General features: G+C 39.9%; 1 protein-coding gene across 2 annotated transcripts; it reads right to left on the reverse strand.

The window, feature by feature from the left end:
• Positions 1-3,074: 3,074 nt before the first annotated feature.
• On the reverse strand, positions 3,075-17,330 carry LOC105807865 (zinc finger protein 709). Of its 2 annotated transcripts, XM_012641366.1 has the most exons (4): positions 17,284-17,330; positions 5,516-5,642; positions 5,250-5,310; positions 3,075-4,863 (listed from the first exon to the last, which is right to left on the reverse strand). In XM_012641366.1, the coding sequence occupies exons 1-4, from the start codon at positions 17,284-17,286 to the stop codon at positions 3,126-3,128; spliced, it is 1,929 nt and encodes a 642-aa protein (XP_012496820.1). In that variant the 5' UTR covers positions 17,287-17,330; the 3' UTR covers positions 3,075-3,125. The 2 variants fall into 2 exon arrangements, with proteins under 2 accessions (XP_012496820.1, XP_012496821.1); XM_012641367.1 differs by lacking the exons at positions 5,250-5,310; positions 5,516-5,642; positions 17,284-17,330 and having other exon boundaries at positions 3,111-4,021; positions 4,184-4,705.
• Positions 17,331-20,079: the final 2,749 nt, after the last annotated feature.

The following is a 20,079-nucleotide window of genomic DNA, read 5'->3' on the forward strand; positions in this document are numbered from 1 at the left end:
TTTGGAGAAATAATGTCTGAAAACTCCCCAAATTTGATAAAAGACATGAATATAAACATTCAAGAAACTGAACAAAGTCCAATGAGGATGAACTCAAAGAAACTCAAAGTGAAACTATCTTTGTTTTCTATGTGATTTAAAAAACTAAAACATTTTTAAAAATCCTTATTATCTAAAAACTAGTATTATTGTAACTTTGGTTTGAGACTTCCATTTTGTTTTTTACATTAAAATTTTAAAGACTAATGCAATAATAATTATTAGTTTATGTTTTTGGACCCACAATGCATAAAAATGTAACTTTTGACATAATAACTAATTGGATTGGGACAGACAAACAAAGGAACAGAGTATTTATATGTCATGAAAACTAAGCTGGCATCAATTCCAATTACTGTAATAATTTTAGGGTGGCAAGTATAATCCCCGTGGCAGTCACAATGTAAATAGCTATAGAATACACACAAAAGGATATGAGAAATGTAAGTAAACTATTGAATATAAAAAATCAACTAAACACAAAAGACAACAATAATGCAGGAAAAGAGGGGGGCCTGAAGTCTCTCCTTACCAGTAATTACTTTAAATATAAATGGATTATACTTTCCAATCGAAAGACAGAGATTGTACTTTAAAATTGAAAACATTAAGGTTTTCCCTAATTTTTTTGAGTAAAAACACCAGATAAAGTCACTTTACAGAAGCCCAAACCCAAAATGAGTCCTTTTGAGTACCCCCTTACTGATATTCCCAAGTCACTTATGGTTTGTGGTCATTCTATTAATACAGTTCATAACACCCCTCTCTTGGCTACAAGTGTGATCCTGTGGTCTTCAGCAAGAAGTCAATGAGACAATCATGGTTTACATTTTTGGTGTTATGAGGGCATGAGAAAATGGTTTTATGAAAAATATATTGTTATATTAAGAATAAAAATTTAAAATTCTCCTGGCGGGGAAATACTTGATCTTGTATGCACATGATAATACTGACTCAGAATAATGATTGACAAAATTACAAACTTAATTTGAAAATCCATAATCATAATGTAATATTTTAATATATCCTCATAGGAAAGGAAAAAGACAGTAATTGATAGTGTACACATTATTTAAAAGCAGTTAATAAAATATTTCTAAGAAACATCTACAGAAGCTTTTAACAAAAACATGCACATCATTTTTAATCACATACAATGAAACAGAACTTAAAACATACTGAGAAATTATGTTAAACTGTAACAGGAAACACTGACAATCTGCTTGATATGAGGAAGGTGCTTATTCTCACATTGTAGGACTGGGTCAGTGCACTCACTGCACAGCACAGTAGAGAAACAAGCTCCCATGTAGTTCTTTTAGACTCGCCACTGTAGCTGTCCTCTTGGAATCAGAAATACATAGTCACTGGCAGTATTACAGAAACATGTGTTTACTATATAAATTAAGACCTTAGACGAATTCAATCTAGAGATGAGGTGGGTCACAGCATCAGGGAATATTCCCAATCTTGAGAATCTAAATTAATTGCCTGGTGGACACACTAGAGTTTGTAGAAAATCCAAACTGCAGTGAATCTTTGAGTGGAACCTAATCTGTGAAAAACTATGTCTTTGAAAACATGGCAGTAAAGCAGTTAGTGGTGGTTCTAAGAATACTCTTGATTGGCAGGGCAAAGCATCAGGAAAACTGGATGGAAGCAGGTGTGCCTGAAGCCCCTATGCATCCATCTGTGGCTACAAAACCTAGCAAATGCCTTCTTCACTTCTGCCTTCCATATCTCCTGTAAGTAGGCTATTGGCAAATTATAACATGGAACCACAGAAGGATAGACTATAGAAAACATAGGTCACAACATACATGTTAATTTAACAAAATCCAAGAAAGCCATTTCCATTAATAGATTATATTGTCCTATCAAAGGTCTCTCTTTGTAATACAAAGTCTATTATCCAAATCACAATCAGAAAGAATGTCAAATAACAGAAAGCAAAAAATGAAAGTAATAAGTCAAATGGAGAGTGTACTGTATGATAAGCTTTGCACACTCATAAAGTTATTACAACCAGTTTTTAGCATGGAGGTCAGAATAAGGCTCCTGGCCCTCTCCCCCAAAAACTTCTTTTGGTCAGAAAGAAAGATGAAATATATATAATGGGTAAGGGATATCTAGTACCTGCCTCACCAGGCCAGTAGGAAAAGCCCAACAATTACCAAATTGTCATTTTTCAATGGTCCTTTACTCATAGAACAATTCAAAAAATTAAAACTACTTCCATACTAAAAATATACTTCAATTTACTCATGAATCCAACAGACTTCAAAATAGAAAGACAAAGTTTCAGTAACTGATTTAATGAAAAAACACTACCAACTAAACTTGCGTACTCTTGCTTAACAAAGGCATACAAAATTCTCTCACCTCAGTGTTCATCATTAAAAATAATAAATAGAAATCTATAGTCCAGAGATATCCTTTAAGAATGAGCAACTGATAAATACAATATGTTTATAAGTTTTATAATTTTTTTTCATATTGTGAATTTTCTGGAACAACAAACATGAATTAATTTGCATCACACTTTCCCATATTATCTACATTTATATGATCTCTCCCTAGGGGGAGTTTTCATGAGTTTGAAGTTTCGCACAAGAGGGTGTATCTTATGAGCATTTCTTAAAATTAAGAACATTCTGTTATTTCTCACTTTTATAGGATTTCCATCAAGTGTGTATTCTCACATATTTGGTAAGGATGTGGACCAACTGAAGGCTTTCTCACATTGCCTATATTCAAGTTGCTCTCCATTGTGAGTCTGTTCGTCATTTCCAAATAAACTGAGACGACTAAAGGTTTTTCCACATTCTTTACATGTATATGGTTTTTCTCCAGTGTGCCTTCTCATGGTCCTTGAAAGTTTAGGTGACCACTAAAGGCTTTCCCCTATTGCTTACATTTGTAAGTTTTCTGTCCACTATGAGTTCTTTCTGGCATTTACACCTAGAGAGTTGAAGGTTTTCCCACATTTTATATTCACAGGGTTTCTCTGTGGCATGAGTCCTTTTATGTCTTCAAAAGGTAATGGGACAATTTAAAGCTCTCCCACATTGTTTACATTCGTAGTGTTACTCTCCAGTATGAGTTCTTTCATGTATCCGAAAGGAACGGGAACACTTAAAGGCTTTCCCACATTGCTGACATTCATAGGGTTTCTCTCCAGTGTGAGTCCTTTCATGGATTCGAAAGGAGCGGGAGCAACTGAAGGCTTTATCACATTGTTTACATTCATAGGGTTTCTCTCCACTGTGAGTCCTTTCATGCATTCGAACAGAACTGGAACAACTAAAAGCTTTACCACATTGTTTACATTCATAAGGTTTCTCTCCAGTGTGAGTCCTTTCATGTATTCGAATGGAACTGGAACAACTGAAGGCCTTACCACATTGTTTACATTCATAGGGTTTCTCTCCAGTGTGAGTCCTTTCATGCATTCTAAAGGAACTAGAACAACTGAAGGCCTTACCACATTGCTTACATTCATAGGGTTTCTCTCCTGTGTGGGTCCTTTCATGCATTCGAAATGAACTGGAAAAACTGAAAGCCTTACCACACTGTTTACACTCATAGGGTTTCTCCCCTGTGTGAATTCTTTCATGCATTCGAAAGGAACTGGAACAACTGAAGGCTTTGCCACATTGCTTACACTCATAGGGTTTCTCCCCAGTGTGGGTCCTTTCATGTATTCGAACAGAACTAGAACAACTGAAGGCTTTACCACATTGTTTACATTCATGGGGTTTCTCTCCGGTGTGAGTCCTTTCATGCATTCTAAAGGAACTAGAACAACTGAAGGCTTTACCACACTGTTTACATTGATAGGGTTTCTCCCCCGTGTGAGTTCTTTCATGGATTTGAAAAGAACTCGGACAATCAAAGGCTTTCCCACATTCCTTACATTTATAAGGTCCATTTCCAGTGTGCATTATCATGTGTCTTCGAAAGCTAGGAAGAGAAATGAAGGCTTTCCCACATTCCTTACAATCATAGGGTTTCTCTCCTGTATGAATTCTCTCATGTTTTCGAAAGGAACTGGGAAAACTAAAGGCTTTTCCACATTTTTTACATTTATAGGGTTTTTCCCCAGTGTGAATCCTTTCATGACTTCGAAAGGATGTGGGACAACTGAGCGCTTTACCACACTGCTTACATTGATAGGGTTTTTCTCCAGTGTGCGTCCTTTCATGTATTTGAAAAGTTTGGTAATACCTGAAAGCTTTCCCACATTGTTTACATTCATAGGGTTTCTCTCCAGAGTGAGTTCTTTCATGGTTTCGAAAGGAACTGGGATGACTGAAGGTTTTCCCACATTCTTTACATTTATAAGGTTTCTCTCCCGTGTGCATCCTCATGTGTCCTCGAAAAGTTGTATGATAAATGAAGGCTTTTCCACATTCCTTACATTCATAGGGTTTCTCTCCAGTATGAGTTCTTTCATGTATTTGAAAGGAACTGGGCCAACTGAAAGCTTTACCACATTGCTTACATTTATAGGGTTTCTCTCCAGTGTGAGTTCGTTCGTGTATTCGAAATGAGCTTCGAAAGTTGAATCTTTTCCCACATTCCTTACATTCATATGACTTCTCTCCATATTTGTGATATCCATATGGTCTGTGTTCAGTATGAGATCTCATGTGCCTCTTAAGAGATGAATGGCACATATACACTTTTCCACACACACTGCATTCATATGGTTTTACTCCAGTAAGAGTTTTCTTTTTCAGTTTAAGATTCAGAGTCTGACTGAAGGTTTCTTCAAATTGACTACCTTCTTTTCTTTCACAAAGTCTCTCTGCTGTATGACTTCTGTAAAAAATAAGCACATAATTACATTTTTATTAATGATTTTACAATTAATGATTCTTAAAGATTTCACAATCATTAATAAGTAGTAACTATATCTTTTGCTATTTTATGGGAAAGTGTATGTAATGAATGCTCTGGAAGAGGACCATAGTGATCACTAAAACAGTAAAACTCACAATATGGAGTTTCTTAATATCGTTTTCAGGTGAACTATTATTCAAATACTGAACATCTATGCCATGTTTAAGAAAACTTTCTTGGTGAAAATTTTCTAAAAATAAACAAATATAAAAGTGGGCTTATTTGTTTGCTTACTTGTTTTTATATTTTAATGACACACTAAAATTCTCTCATGGGACAGTACTTTTTTTGCGAGTACAACTCACCTTAGATTTCTCCCCTGGTTTTTGTACTGATCTTCAATGTTCTGGTCCTCCCATTTTTTCCCTAAAATGCAGACCCAGAAAAATTATTGTAAATTGTTAGAAATTGAAAAAATATTATTAAATGCTAGGTCCAAGCTGAGCTGCTATTCTGCCTGATTTATTTACCAAAGTGTTCCCTTTCCACATTCCAAATCTTAGAACCTTGTTGATAAGCAAGAACTACTTGTTCTCTAATTGACTAAGTGAGGGAAAAATTTCATTCTTACCTATAGAGGCCAAGTTAATGAAGGTTTCCTGCATCACATCTCTGTAGAGTTTCTTCTGAGAATGATCCAGCAGAGCCCACTCCTCCTGGGTGAAGTTCACAGCCACATCCTCAAATGCCACCAAGTCCTAAAACATCCCACATATGTGTACAGGAGAATGGGTGAGACTGACAGCACCGGGGATATATAACCTATTTATAAAAAGTTCACATGATTCTGTGGTGTCCACACGTTTATTCTATATCTTGGTCATTGGTATTCTTAATCTGTCCACACTCACTTCCTCATAAATTTAACACACCATGAATATGTGGAAATTATTTCTACATTTTTACTACAATCACTTCAAGTCTTATTGCTCTCCAATGACAGGATACGTAGCACGTTGGAGAAATGCTATGTGAATGATACAAATATTTCCATTTTAAGACCAGCAATTCCTTGTAAGAAAAACGCTTTTATCTCCTGCCTCAGAATGCACCATATTACTCAACATCCAATGAAATACAAAGTCAAATCTGCATGAGGTTTTAATGAACAAATACATACTGAAGAACTGTAATGTTTTTCTTCTATTTCCTATGATTACACATGAGAGACCAGGAGGCCTGTGGAAATCCACCTTGTATCAACATCCAACTGGCAACGTTGTACTGAAGTATTGTTGGGCCAGATCCAACTGACTGAATGAAAATATTCTTTTAGAGAAGTATTAATTTTAACTTGTTTGTGTAATATTTATCACAGATTCAGTGTTTCCTTTTTCTCCCTGTCCCATTTGATAGGGCTGGGAGGTTACTGGAATGTAAGAGCATAGGCAGAAGGAAGTACGCATGGCAACTTAGATCGTCACAAAATCCCTATGCTCAGAAACCTCAAGGCGGGTTCTTAGCAATTTTTAGCACTCATAGGATTGAGCTTTACAACCATAGGTGTGTAAAAATAAAAACATAAAAAAGAAAATAAATAAAAAGAAAAATGAAAAAAATGAAAAATTAAAAAAGGATTGAGCTGATAAGATGCCAGAACAGCTCTTTCCCTCAGAACCATAACAGTGTACCCTGAGCCTTGCTGACCTTGAGGAACAGGTCAAGAATTACAATTTGCAAGGGAGTTCACTGAAGTCCATAATGGTTTCATGGTGATTTTTGCCCACAATTACAAATACATAAAGGGTTCAGCAGTGCTGTCCTCCAAAAGAAATCCCCTTTCTCCAGTTTCAGAAAGAAGTGATTCCCACCAGCCACTCCAGAGGCTGTCCTTCCAATGTCTCTCATTTTGAACTCCACAAGGTTCACAGTGGCATGAGCCCAACACCTGAGCATAGGAATCCTTCAGATGCATAATTCCTCTACATGATGGTCTCTGAAAAAGATCACTAACCTATTGATGTCCATGTACAGGGGACAGAGCATAAGCTTCTGAACAGCAATTCTGATATTAGAATTTACCTATTTGGTAAAGTAAAAGCAGGATATCCACACTTCTTTTGTTGATGGGTTCAGGGAGTATAATGAGCTTCTCAGGTTAGCGTTAATTCCTAAGTACAGCCGATCTGTGTCACTTACTCAAAAAAAGTCCTACTACCTAGTGTGCAGAAGAGAGTTTAATATTAGTAGGCCCGAGACTTTTATCCTTAGAAATGCCCAATCACAAACTTTGTCCTTCACTGGTATCTGGGAAGTGAGAATTTAGGAGGGACATCACCAACTTAAGTGACGAGAGTGGCTTAGGGTGCCTAAATTATTTACACAAACAACATAGGATGTACGGAAAGCCTGTTTTCCTTCTTAGAATCTGGATTTTTTTTACATGCCAGAGGTTTCTTATTTGATCGGCCCCCAAAAATCACTCTGAGAACTGAGTCAATAATGATCTTCCCTGGTGGATGATATATAACATGTTGTCATACTTGTTGCTTGGGGAATTGAGCCCATTACATGTGATTTCATTAAAAGAGAACATTTGGTAGTTTGCCCTCCTTTCCTCCAGAAAAAATATACCTAAATAAGCCTAAAGAAGAGGCCAGGTGCAGAGACTCATGCCTGTAATCCCAGGACTTTTGGAAGCCAAGGAGAGAGATCACTTGAGACCAGTAATTTGAGACCAGCCTGGACAACATAGCAAGATCTTGTCTCTACAAAAATAGAAAAACAGGCTGGCATGGTGATGCATACCTACAGTACTAGCTACTCAGGAAGCTGACACAGGAGGATTGCTTGAGCCCACAGTAAGGGTATTATAATACTGCAGTCCCCAACCCCTGGTATGTGGCCCAGTACCAGACCTTAGCCTGTTAGGAACCAGGCTGCATGTCACCACCTGAGCTCCACCTACCCCTCCCTCCCAATCCTCCCTGGTCCATGGAAAAATTATCTTCCATGAAACTTAGGAACTGAGCCCCATAGCAGGAGGTGAGCAGCAGGCAAGAGACCAAAGCTTCATCTGTATTTATAGCCGCTCCCATTGCTCACATCGCCGCCTGAGCTCCACCTCCTGCCCCCGCCCCCAGCCCGTGGAAAAATTGTCTTCCATGAAACCGGTCCCTGGCGCCAAAAAGGTTAGAGACCACTGTTACAATACATACACCTGATCTTTCTGTAGTTCTCATCATCACCTGCAGAGATCAGTTGACCTGCACCCAAGGTTTGATTCAGATGTCTGGCATGATGATACCACATTCATGCCAAGAAGGTATGAGTGGGTTCCTTAAGCAAGGTCTCTGAGGAGGGCTGGGCAGGCCTCTCAGGCATTTCTGCTTAATAAGAGTGGAATACACTGAAAGAATTGCACATTTAAGACCTTATTTAAGAGTCTTTAGAGAACCCTGACAGGGAAGACAAGCAAAAATATCAGAGGATATTTTAGCCTTTGACACCTACAGCTAAAGTAAATAGTAAACATAATTTACTATTTACCTAAACACTAGAAGGATAAACCTAAAACCTCACAATAAAGACTTACTTATCTCATTTCCTTTTTTCTAGTCCATCTTGCAACAAAAAATTCAAGGCATACTAAAAGGCTTTAAAAACGTAGTTTGAAGAGAGAGGGAAAGCAAAAGAACCAGATTCAGATACAGCAGAGATGTTAGAATTACCAGACAGAAATGTTTAGCAACCATGATTAACAAAGGCTCTAATGGAAATAGTGGACAAAACACGCAAGAACAGATAGTTAACGTAAGCAGGAGATGGAACCACTAAAAAAAAACCACGAGGGAATGCTAGGAATAAAAAAAACACACTTCAATAGAAATGAAGAATGCCTTTTAGGAATCATTAATACATTGGAAATGTCTGAGGATAAAAAAATCAGTGACCCTAAAGAAAAGTAAATAGAACCTTCCTAAACTGAAATGCAAAGAGAAAAAGACAAAAACAAAAAAGACATCATAGAATATCAAAGATCCATGGGACAATTACAAAAGTGTAACATACACACAAGACTGCGTAAAGGAGAAAAAAGAGAGACAGAAAGAAAAGAGAATAAACGAAACGATGACTGAGGTTTTCCCAAAATTAATGACAGACATCAAAGCACAGATCCAGGAAGCTCAGAGAACACTAAGCAGGATAAATACCAAAAAATGTACACCTCCGCACATCATTTGAAAATATAGAAAACCTAACACAAAAGGAAAACATTGAAAGAAGCCAGCAGGTAAAAAAAAAAAAAAAAATAGGGAACAAAGGTAAATTTAAATCAGACTTCTTTTCAGAAACCATGCAATCAGGAAGAGAGTAGAGTGAAATACTTAAAGTATTTAAAGAAAGAAAACTGCCTATTTAGAATTCTACATCAAGCAAAATTATCCTTCAAAAGAAAGGAAAAAGGATTTTCTGAGACCAACAAAAATTGAGGGAATTTGTCCCCAGTATACTTGCTTTGCAAAAAATGTTAAAATTAATTCATTACAAGAAGATAAATGATAAAGAAATGCAGAGAGTTTGAAAAAGAAAAGATGAAAGTAAAACGAAATCATTTTGTACTTGGTTTTACTTTCTTTTCTTTTTTTCTTTGTTTGTTTGTTTGTTTTTAGGGACAAGGTCTCACTCTGTTGTCCAGGCTGGAGTGCAGTGGTATAAGCATGGCTCACTGCAGCCTCAAACTTCTCAGCCCCAGAGATACTCCCACCTTAGCCTCCTTAGTAGCTAGGACTAGAGGTATGCACCACCATGCCAAGAAAATTTTTTTAAAAAACTTTTTCTGTAGAGACAGGGTCTTCCTATGTTGTCCAGACTGGTCTCAAACTCCTGGCCTCAAGCAATCCTCCCACCTAGGGCCTCCCAATGTGCTGGGATTAGAAGTATGCCATCCCACTTGGCGATTTTTAAATTAATCTGACAGATAAGAGTTTGTTTAAAAAATAATAGCAACAATTTATACAGTAATTATAGCTTATAAATACATGAAATGAATGACAGCGACATTATAAGGAACAGAGAGGAAGGAATCCAGAATACTCTATTGGGAAGTACTTGCACAGCAAATAAACTTATATAGTGTTAACCGAAAGAGGACTTGGGTTAGTTAGTTGTACAGGTATATTGCTAAAGGAAACCACTAAAATTAGTAAAAAAAAAAAAAAAAGTACATATGTTTGATATGCAAAGAGGATAAAAAAAATGGACTCAGGTAAAATGCTCAATTAAAGCCAAAGAAGTCAGAAAAAAGGTCAAAGATAAAAAAGAAACAAAGAATGAGGGAAACAGATAGAAATCAGGAAGAAATATGGCAGATATTATTTCAATTATATTGATAATCACTTAAACGTCAATGGTCTAAATACAACAATAGAAAAAACTGTCATAGTGAATTTATAAATTACACCTCAGTATACGTAGTCTCTAAGAAACATAGTTTAAATATAAAGCATAGATTAAAAGTGAAAGGATAAAGATAATACCATGCTAAGATTAATCAAGAAAATACTGGCATAGCTTTATTAAATTCAGACAAAGCAGACTACAGACCAGGGAAAACTCACAGAGATAAAGAGGGGCATTACATAATGATAAATGGGTCAGTTCTCTAAGACATAGCAATCTTTATTGTATGTGTGCTTAATAACAGAGTGGCAAAATGCACAAGGCAAAAATTGATAGAACTGCAAAGAGAAATACATGAATCCACTAGTATAGTTGGAAACTTCAACACCCTTCTATCAGGAATTAAGAGACTCAGCAGGCAGAAAATGAGGAAGGACAAGGCTGAATTGAACATCACCATCAAACAAATGGATTTCATTGAGATCCATGGAATATTTCATCCAACTATAGCAGTAGACACATTCTTCTCGAGTTTACAAGGAACATTTAGCAAGACAATTACACTATGGAAAAAAAACACAACAAAACAGAGAGAATAGAAATCATATACAATATGCCTCAGACCATGATGCCATTAATCCAGATATCAGTAACAGAGAGTTGGAAAGCCCTTCTGACAAATGCTTGGAGATTAACACTTTACTAAATGACACACGGCTCAAAGGAGAAATTTCAAGAGCAATGAAAAATTAAAGAGCAAATTAAACCCAAAGTATACACAACAAAAGAAATAATAAAAAGAGAAATTAAGCAAAACCAAAAGTTGTTTCTTTGAAAAGATCAATACATTTGACAAATGTATATACAAGCTAACTAAAAAAAAAGAGGGAACAGAAATTACTGATAATCACAAATGAAAGTGGAGAAAAATAAAAATGAAAACGCTATAGACAAAATCCAACATACATTTATGATAAGCAACTGGGAGTAAAGAGACCCTCCTCTTTTGAAAAGCAACATCTACAAGAAACCCACAGCTAACATCATACTTTTTAAAAAGAAAAAAAAATTTTTGTAGAGATGGGGTCTTGCTGTGTTGCCCAGACTGGTCTTAAACTCCTGGCCTCAACCAACCCTCCCATCTCAGCCTCTCAAAGTATTGGGATGACAGGGTCAGCTACGGCACCCAGCAACATCATGCTTAATAGTGAGAAACTAAGATGCTTTCCTGGTAAAATGAGGAACTAGGCAAAGATGTCCCCTCTTACCATTCCTATTCAACGTTATACTCAAAGTATAATTAAGGCAATAAAACAAGAAAATAAATGATATACAGATTGGGAAGGAAGAAATATTGTCTTCATTGCATATGACATGATTGTTTAATTAGAAAATGTCTGCCTGTAAACCTAGCACTCTGGGAGGCCAAGGCCAGAAGATTGCTTGAGATCAGGAGTTCGAGACCAGCCTGAACAAGAGCAAGACCCTGTCTCTACAAAAAAAAATTAGCCAGACATGGTGGTGCACACGTATAGTCCCAGATACTCTGGAGGCTGAGGCAGGAGGATTGCTTGAGCCCAGGCAGAGGTTTGAGGTTGCAGTGAGCTATGATGATGCCACTGCACTCTGGCCCGAGCAACAGAGCAAGATACTGTCTCAAAAAAAAAAAAAAGAGAGAGAGAGAGAAGAGAAAAGAAAGAAAGAAAGAAAGACAACAGGCCAAACTAGGCTTTTACAAAAAGCACTGGGAATAATTACTCCTTCACTAAATAGGTTTCAATCTTTCAAGGCACTGTTCAATTGATACTGGCCCATAGTAACTAACTTAACTGGGGAATAAGGTCTGTGGGGTCCCATTGTGTCAAATAAATTTGTAAGTGCAAAGATTTAATTTAAATTTCATTTATGACTCACTGCTTCAGAGCTTACCTGCTATGAGATATTTAGGACAACGGGTGCTATGACCATGAGGAATTTAGGCAAGACAACAGTTATGATGGTTAAGGTGAGACACACCAAATTGCCCTCTATTCTATATTCAGAAACTCCCCTAAGATTATCAGAGGATATGTTGCTTAAATTTGGTGGGTTTCCTGGGCTTAACTATAATTTGAGCCCTAGTATTGGTTTACCATATATAAAGGTTTGTCAATTAATACATTACATAAGATATTAAAATTAAGCACACCCTATGATGTAGAGACCCTTTTTATATTTTTTATTGTGTAAATTCCTTTAGAGTATTTCAGATTTCCAACTGGGTCAAACTATGAACCTTTGACCCAGCATTTTTTCTTTTGTTGCCTTCCTCTCTTCCTTCATACCTTGAATTTTGTTTGTTTGTTTTGTCCCTGGATATATCTCAGGAGAGAAGGTGTCCTCTCTACTCTGATATTTATAAATTTTTCCCTCTAGAGAGCCACAAATCACTATTGTCAGGCTTAGGGTCTTCCCTAACCTTTAACCATTAAGATGGTTGCTTTATAGGGTTTAAGGACTCTGGGCTTCAGTTGGGTTTGAATAAACCCTTTGCAATGCTGCAGGGGAATCATGGGTATTATCCCCTATAATCCTGAGGGTCAGCATCCCCGCTGCCATAGAGGCAGGGCAGCCAACAGCAGCAGCACTCAAGGGTCCTGATGAGCCCTGTGCTGTTAAGAGTGTGGACTCAGCCCACCATCTAATGACTGATTTCCCTCTCTCTTTTCTTTCTCTGTTTTTTAAAAAATGACTGTGCTTGCAGTAGTCTTCCTGTGAGTACCTTGTATACCAGGGCCAAGCACACAGGTAGTCACGGCTTCACTCTACAACACACAGATAGGTCCAGGCCAAGACACACCACCCAGGTCCGCTGTACTGAGGTTCCCAATCCTATCTTCCTGTTCCTAAATGCCAAGGAACCATGAAAACTGCTGACTCCAGTCAGCTGAACATAGAACCCAGACTTGGTAAGCTTCAATATGCAACACGCAGAAACAGAGCTCAAAGCAGCAGCTCAAAGCATATGCCGGCCATTGGCAGCAGAGCAGGTTGGCAAGTCAGAACAAGAGAACACAGGCCCACACGGTGGCAGTCAAGGTCTGGACAATATGCTCAGAGCACCAGTTCCTGTGGTCACCAGCAGAGGTGTGGTTCCAATGTTGACACAGCTTGTCCAGGTGTGCAGCACAAGAAGGGGGAAGTGTGAGGCTTATGATGTCCACAGCCAAAATCAAAAAATGTGGATCTGACCATCCATTATAAGAACAAACATGAGTAAGAAAAACATGCATTTGCAAGTGCTTGTTTTTATTTAAAAAAAAAAACAAAAAAAACACTGACAGGATGCTCAAAAAGTTACCAAAAGTGGGTATTTGGGCGTGGCTGGAGCAAGAGCACTGGAGTGGACCAGGATATGCTGGCACTGAGTCTTCTCAAGTTAGACTTTACCACTGTGGATTTTTTTGAACCTCTGCATGCATTAATTCTTAAAAATAAACAGATAAGTTTATATAAATCATATTTCACTAAGTAATAATCTTTATTTTTCACTAACTTACTTTTTGCTCTTTTAAATTTAAAATTTTCTAGATAGGAAACCATTCTAAGACTTAATCATTTAAATAGTACCAGTTCCCCAAGTGCAAACCATAAAAATGAAAACTTTCAAATGTCTTTCTAACTATGACAAGCTGCAGCAAAGTGTGTCCTTCCACCATGTCACACTGGGAGGTGTTATCAGGAATGAGTAACATATTATAATGTATTAGGGTTTGGGCCTAATTTCTTAAATCTATTAGGATTTTCAAAGATATGTATAAGCTTTGAGTAGTTTTCCTATATCCAATAAAAGAGAAATTCAATTGCATTTTCCTCTTATCAGTAAAAATGGGAATCCACTTGCAATAGGAATAGTATAGCCTTTTAAATTTCAAAGTACTCTAGGACATGCACATATAAAAACTGAACTAAAAATGAAAAATGTACTTGAGAACATAAATACACCCATTTCTTATCTTGAAGTTCTCTTGCCCAAAGGAACAAATACTCTGTTTGGTTCCAGAATTTTCTTGCCTTAGTCACATCATGTCTTTCAATCAACTTATATTTCAAGCCCAAGAAGCCAAAAAGCTTACACGTTGACACAGGGAGTAAAATTACAAAGTTTTAACAGAAGTTAGAATTAAAGCGTTGCAATATTCAACAGATAAAGAAATCCAAAGGGGAAAAAAACCCACAAATATTCTAATCACCTCAGATAAGCAGCCTGTTTCCCCACAGTTCAGACGGACAAACTACATTTAGAACGTTAAACACATACACAAGCTTGGTCCACACTCTCCCTGTTGGGGTATAACCCCTAGAGAGGGTCAGTCCCTGGAGAAGGAGGACAGGGACACCTAGCCAGCCACAGGAATGAACTCCGGGAGCCCCACATGCCCTCCTCTCCCCTGGTGACAGGGAAATTGTCCCTACAATTCTCAAAAGCAAGGAAAGTCTCAGCTGGGTTCGGATTAAAGTTCTGACCCAAATGAACTCCCAACTTCATTAACCTTGAGTCCAGGAGACAGAACTCCTGACCTTCACAAATTTCTTAGTATGGAAAAATTACACTGAGTGCACCTACACAACAGTCGCAAAACTCAAACCTGTATGTCTAAAAATAGGCCCAAGGAAACCACAACTACAACCTCTGAAAGGGCATCGCTCCCCTCGACCCAACCCCTCAAGGTACATGTGGATCTTCAGCTTCTGTCGCTTGTGCTGTGCAGCTTCTCTTAGTTCAAAAGGCTCCTTCCATGGTGGGTGTGAGCAGCGGGGGCACCCGCTGGGGGAGGCTCCCCAGAAAGACCCAACTGGGCCTTCAATAACCTCCCTTTGTAGGCTCAAGGGTGGCTTTAGCTTAGAGTCACTGGCCTCAGCGTCTGTTTGCCAGTCAAGTGGCCTGGACCAACATTGATTGATACACATTCATTCATTCATTCATTCGCTCATTTATTTAGAGACCGGGTCTCACTCTGTCATTTCATTCATTCATTCATTTATTTGGAGACAGGGTGCTCCCTCTGTCACTCAGACTGAAGTGCAGTGGTGTGATCATAGCTCACTGCAGCTTCAAACTCCTGGGCTCTGCTGGGCACAGTGGCTCACATAATCCCAGCACTTTGGGAGGCTGAGGTGGGAGGATCTCTTGAGGACAAGAGTTGAAGACCAGCCTGGTCAACACAACAAGACCTCTGTCACAAAAAAAAAAAAAAAAACCCACCACTCCTAGGCTTAAGCCATCCTCACACCTCAGCCTCCAGAGTAGCTGGGATCAGAGGTGTCCAATAGCAGCTTCGGTTAATTTTTTTTTCTTTTTAATTTTTTGGAGAGATGGGGGTCTGGCTACGTTGCCCAAGTAAGTCTTGAACTCCTGACCTCTAACGATCCTTCAGTGCTGACATTTAAAAGAAACAAAAACAGTGTTTGAAGAAATCAGCAATATCACTCAAACCCGTTATATACCTATAAAAAAGAGAACAAAGTTGTAAGACACCTTTTCTAGCTCAACAAGAAAACCCACAAGCATCTATTCCTTTGCGGTGGCTCATGCCTGTCATTCTAGCACTCTGGGAGGCCAAGGCAGGAGGATTGCTTGAGCTCAGGAGTTTGAAACCAGCCTGAACAAAAAAAAAAACAGAAAACAATTAGCCAGGCATAGTGGCAGGTGCCTCTAGTCCCAGTTACTCAGGAGGCTGAGGCAGGAGGATCACTTGAGCCCAGGAGTTTGAGGTTGCTGTGAACTATGATGATGCCACTGTACTCTAGCCCAAGTGACAGAGCGAGACTGTGTCTCAGAAAAAAAAAAAGAAAGAAAATGAAGATGTCAGTCAATTATTATTTCCATGACAAGAAATAGTTTGGTAAACAATCCTATTTGAACAATTCTGGGTGTTGTAAATCTAAGCCCTGTAATTCCATTTGAAATCACCCAAAAGGAAATAAATAGACCCGAGAAACTTACTACACATCCTCCGGAGAAGAAAAAAGAGAAACAAGAATTTTTAACAAATGCAACGTAATACTTGGATATTTTATTTTTTCTGAAACTCACCTCTTTTACATCCCCTTTCAAGATCTCTTGGTTATGTACATTTTACATTTATTGAAAAAATGAGACTCAGGTAAGTGCATAAATCTTTTCTAGGTGACAAACCCCACGAGGGGCAGTGCTGACCTGGAACCTGTGCTGAAAGGCTAGATGACCCAGGAAATTTTCCACAAAGGAACCTCAACCCAGAGGAGTTCTCATAGGATGTCAAGTCCCAGGAGAGATGCCGGGAGGAGAAGCACAAGTATTTCATACAACGTAGCTCCAGGTGCTTATATTCTACTTTGTTTTCATGCAAATATCCAAAAACATCAATTAAATCATTTTTTGAAAAAGTACCATTCATTCCCCTGTGGAAAATGATAATTAAAATACGGCGCTGGCTGAAATGCACCACGGAGGGCAAACAGTTGATAATGACGTTGTGAACTGGAGAGAAGCAGCTGGCATTTGGGAATTCGGGAGGGATCTGGAAATTTAGGGATTTATGGTCAGCCCTAAAAAGAGCTACGCTGGGGGACACGGTCATGGATTTGAGACCTTGCTTCCTATACACCTGGAAAACTCAGGGGTAAATAGGTCTTCCTCTGGGAGACACAAGGGACTGGGGACCCTGCAGACCTCAGCCCCGCCCACGCAGGACCCCCACATACCGAGTCGGGACCCTCCCACGACGACCCTCCCGCCGTCATCGCACAATCTGGGGACACGCGAGGCTGCGGACTCGGAGCTGGACGCCCGGGGGCCCGGCTGCCGGCCCAGCCCCACCCCGCAGGCCGGAGGGACCGAGGGCCGAGCTGCACCAGCGGTGACTCGGGTCCGTAGACTACGGAGCAGACCGCGGGGAGGCCCAGGTCCCGCCACAGCCGGTTCCAACCAGCTCCTCCTCGCGGCCTGGGGGACCCCCAGCCCCGCACGCTCACCATTTCCCGGCTCCCGGGGTGTCCCGGCGTCCTTCCCACGGCTCCCGCGGCGCGTACAGGTGCCAGCGCCACCCGAGGCCCTGCTGGGGCTGGGGGACCCGAGGCAGAGCACAGCCCAAGCCGCTGGCTACGTCCCCGCCGTGAGCGCAGCGCCGCCACCCCCACCCCCCGCCGCGCCTTCCCGGCGGCGCCTCTGATTGGACAGTAAGAACGTAAGGACCCGTCTCCTTTGCCTGATTGACAGTCGGCCCGGAAGTCGCGTAGCTGAGCCCACCCTGCATTCGCCCGGGGCCAGGCATCTGTCCCTGCCAAGGATATTTCCATTTACGCAGAACTTGTTCCAGACCAGCTCTGACAACGATGTCTGCCCGCAGCTCCTTCTGAGCGCAGAGACACAAGTGTGCGCAGAATATTGTAGACTCAGTTTTCTAGATAAAGCGAGGCCCTTAGTCCAGAGCTGGGGGGAGATGGAGGGCAGGTCACGCCGGACTGGAACGGGAGGGTCAGATGCCCTCCCAAGGTTAGCATAAGGCTGTGAGGCCATTCATGGAGTTGTGGCCCTTGTTTACAAATGCAGACACTTAAAAGTGACCTCATCGTCTGTAACAAAGAATCTGGCTACATTTTGACAGGGTTGAGACTTACACCCATCCTTTCTTCACCCCCAACATATCTGGCACTTTAGAAAAGGAATCCCTAGAACTTCTTAGCACCTAGCTCTAGTAGGAAGTTGGGGCTTTTTTGTTTGCTTTGTTTTGTTTTGTTTCAGAGGCAGGGTCTCGCTCTGTCGCCCAGGCTGGAGTGTGGTGGCTCAATCATAGCTCACTGCAGCCTGGAGCGCCTGGGCTCAAGCGATCCTCCTGCCTCAGCCTTCCGGGTAACTGGGACTACGGGTATCCGTGGCCCTCGGCTAATTTTCTTTATTTTTTGTAGAGACCGAAGTCTCACTATATTGCCCAACCTGGCCTCCAACCCCTGGCTTCAAGCCATCCTCCCACATGGACTGGGATTACAGGCGTGAGCCACAGCGCCCAGCCTCTAGTGGGAAATTTGAATCCCATAACCCTAGCCTGAGCAGAGGAACTCTCAGTCCAACCTCAAGCCATGAGATGTGTTCAATAAAACTGTGAGGTGTACATTTTACACTAGAAAGATATTTATTTAGGATCAATTTTTGACTATGTTCCTGGAGAACTTTGAAATGTAAGCGGCTATATTGTCCATCAGGCAATTAATTCCTATTTTCAGTAACTTTACAAAAAAACAATAAAAGGTTATGTAAATTTGGAATGTTCATGGAAACTCAGTATGTTTAAGAAATTGCATCAAAACTGCTAATGCTCCCGAGCGCAGTGGTTCACGCCTGTAATTCCAGCACTTTGGGAGGCCCAGGCACGAGGATCACTTGAGGTCAGGAGTTGGAGAGAGATCAGCCTAGACAACATAGTGAGATTCCCGTTTCTACAAATACATAAATAAATAGATAAAAACCTCCTAATGCATTTGTTTATTTAAATGGCTTTATTGAGATATGCACATACTATGCCATCCACCCATTTAAAGTGTAGAATTCAATGGTTTTCAGTATATTCACAGATAACCTGAAAACATCACCACAGTTACTTCTAGAACATTTCATTACCTCAAAAAAGAAACCCCTGTACCCCTTAGCTATCACTCCCGTATCTTCTCATCTTCCTCCTCCAAGTACTAGCCCTAGGCAAACACTAATTTATTTTCTGTTGCTATACAGGTTTTCCATTCTGGACCAGAATGGAATCACACAATGTGTGTTGTGACTAACTTCATTCACTTAACATAATTGCTTCAAGGACATTCATGTTGGAGTATGCATCAATACTTCATTTGTTTTTATAGCAGAACAATATTTCATGGTATGGACATAGCACATTTTGTTTATCCATTCATCCATTAACGGACATTTGAGTTTTTCCAACCTTTTAACACTTTTTTTTTTTTTTTTGAGACAAAGTCTCACTCTGTTGCCGGGTCTAGAGTGCCATGGCGTCAGCCTGGCTCACAGCAACCTCAAACTCCTGGGCTCACCACCTTTTAACTCTTAGTAATAAGATTGCTATAAACATTCATGTAGAAGTTTTTCTATAGACGAATGATTTCATTTCTCTTGGGCACATACATAGGAGTTGAATTGATGGATCACATGGTCATTCTATGTTTAATATTTGAGGAACTGCCAGACTGGTTTCCAAGGTGGCTGCACCATTTATATTTCTACCAGCGGTGTAGGAAAGTTCCAATTTCTCCATATCCTTGACAACACTTATTATTTCACTTTTTTCTTTTTTTTTTGAGACAGAGTCTCACTCTGTTGCCCTGGCTAGAATGAGTGCCGTGGCATTAGCCTAGCTCACAGCAACCTCAAACTCCTGGGCTCAAGCGATCCTACTGCCTCAGCCTCCTGAGTAGCTGGGACTACAGGCATGCGCCACCATGCCCGGCTAATTTTTTCTATATGTTTTTTAGTTGTCCAGATCATTTCTATCTATTTTTTTAGTAGAAACGGGGTCTCGCTCTTGCTCAGGCTGGTCTCGAACTCCTGAGCTCAAACAATCCGCCCGCCTCAGCCTCCCAGAGTGCTAGGATTACAGGCGTGAGCCACTGCGCCCGGCCCTTATTTCACTTTTTGATTCTAGCCCTCCTAGTGGGTGTGAAGTGGTATCGAACTGTGGTTTTCACTTCCATTTCCTTGATGACTAATGATGCCCGGCATTTTTCCATGTGCTCTTTGCCATTTGTACATCTTTCTTTCTTGGA

This window comes from Propithecus coquereli, unplaced genomic scaffold, assembly GCF_000956105.1.
Source record: "Propithecus coquereli isolate 6110/MARCELLA unplaced genomic scaffold, Pcoq_1.0 Scaffold164, whole genome shotgun sequence".
NCBI lineage: Eukaryota > Metazoa > Chordata > Mammalia > Primates > Indriidae > Propithecus > Propithecus coquereli.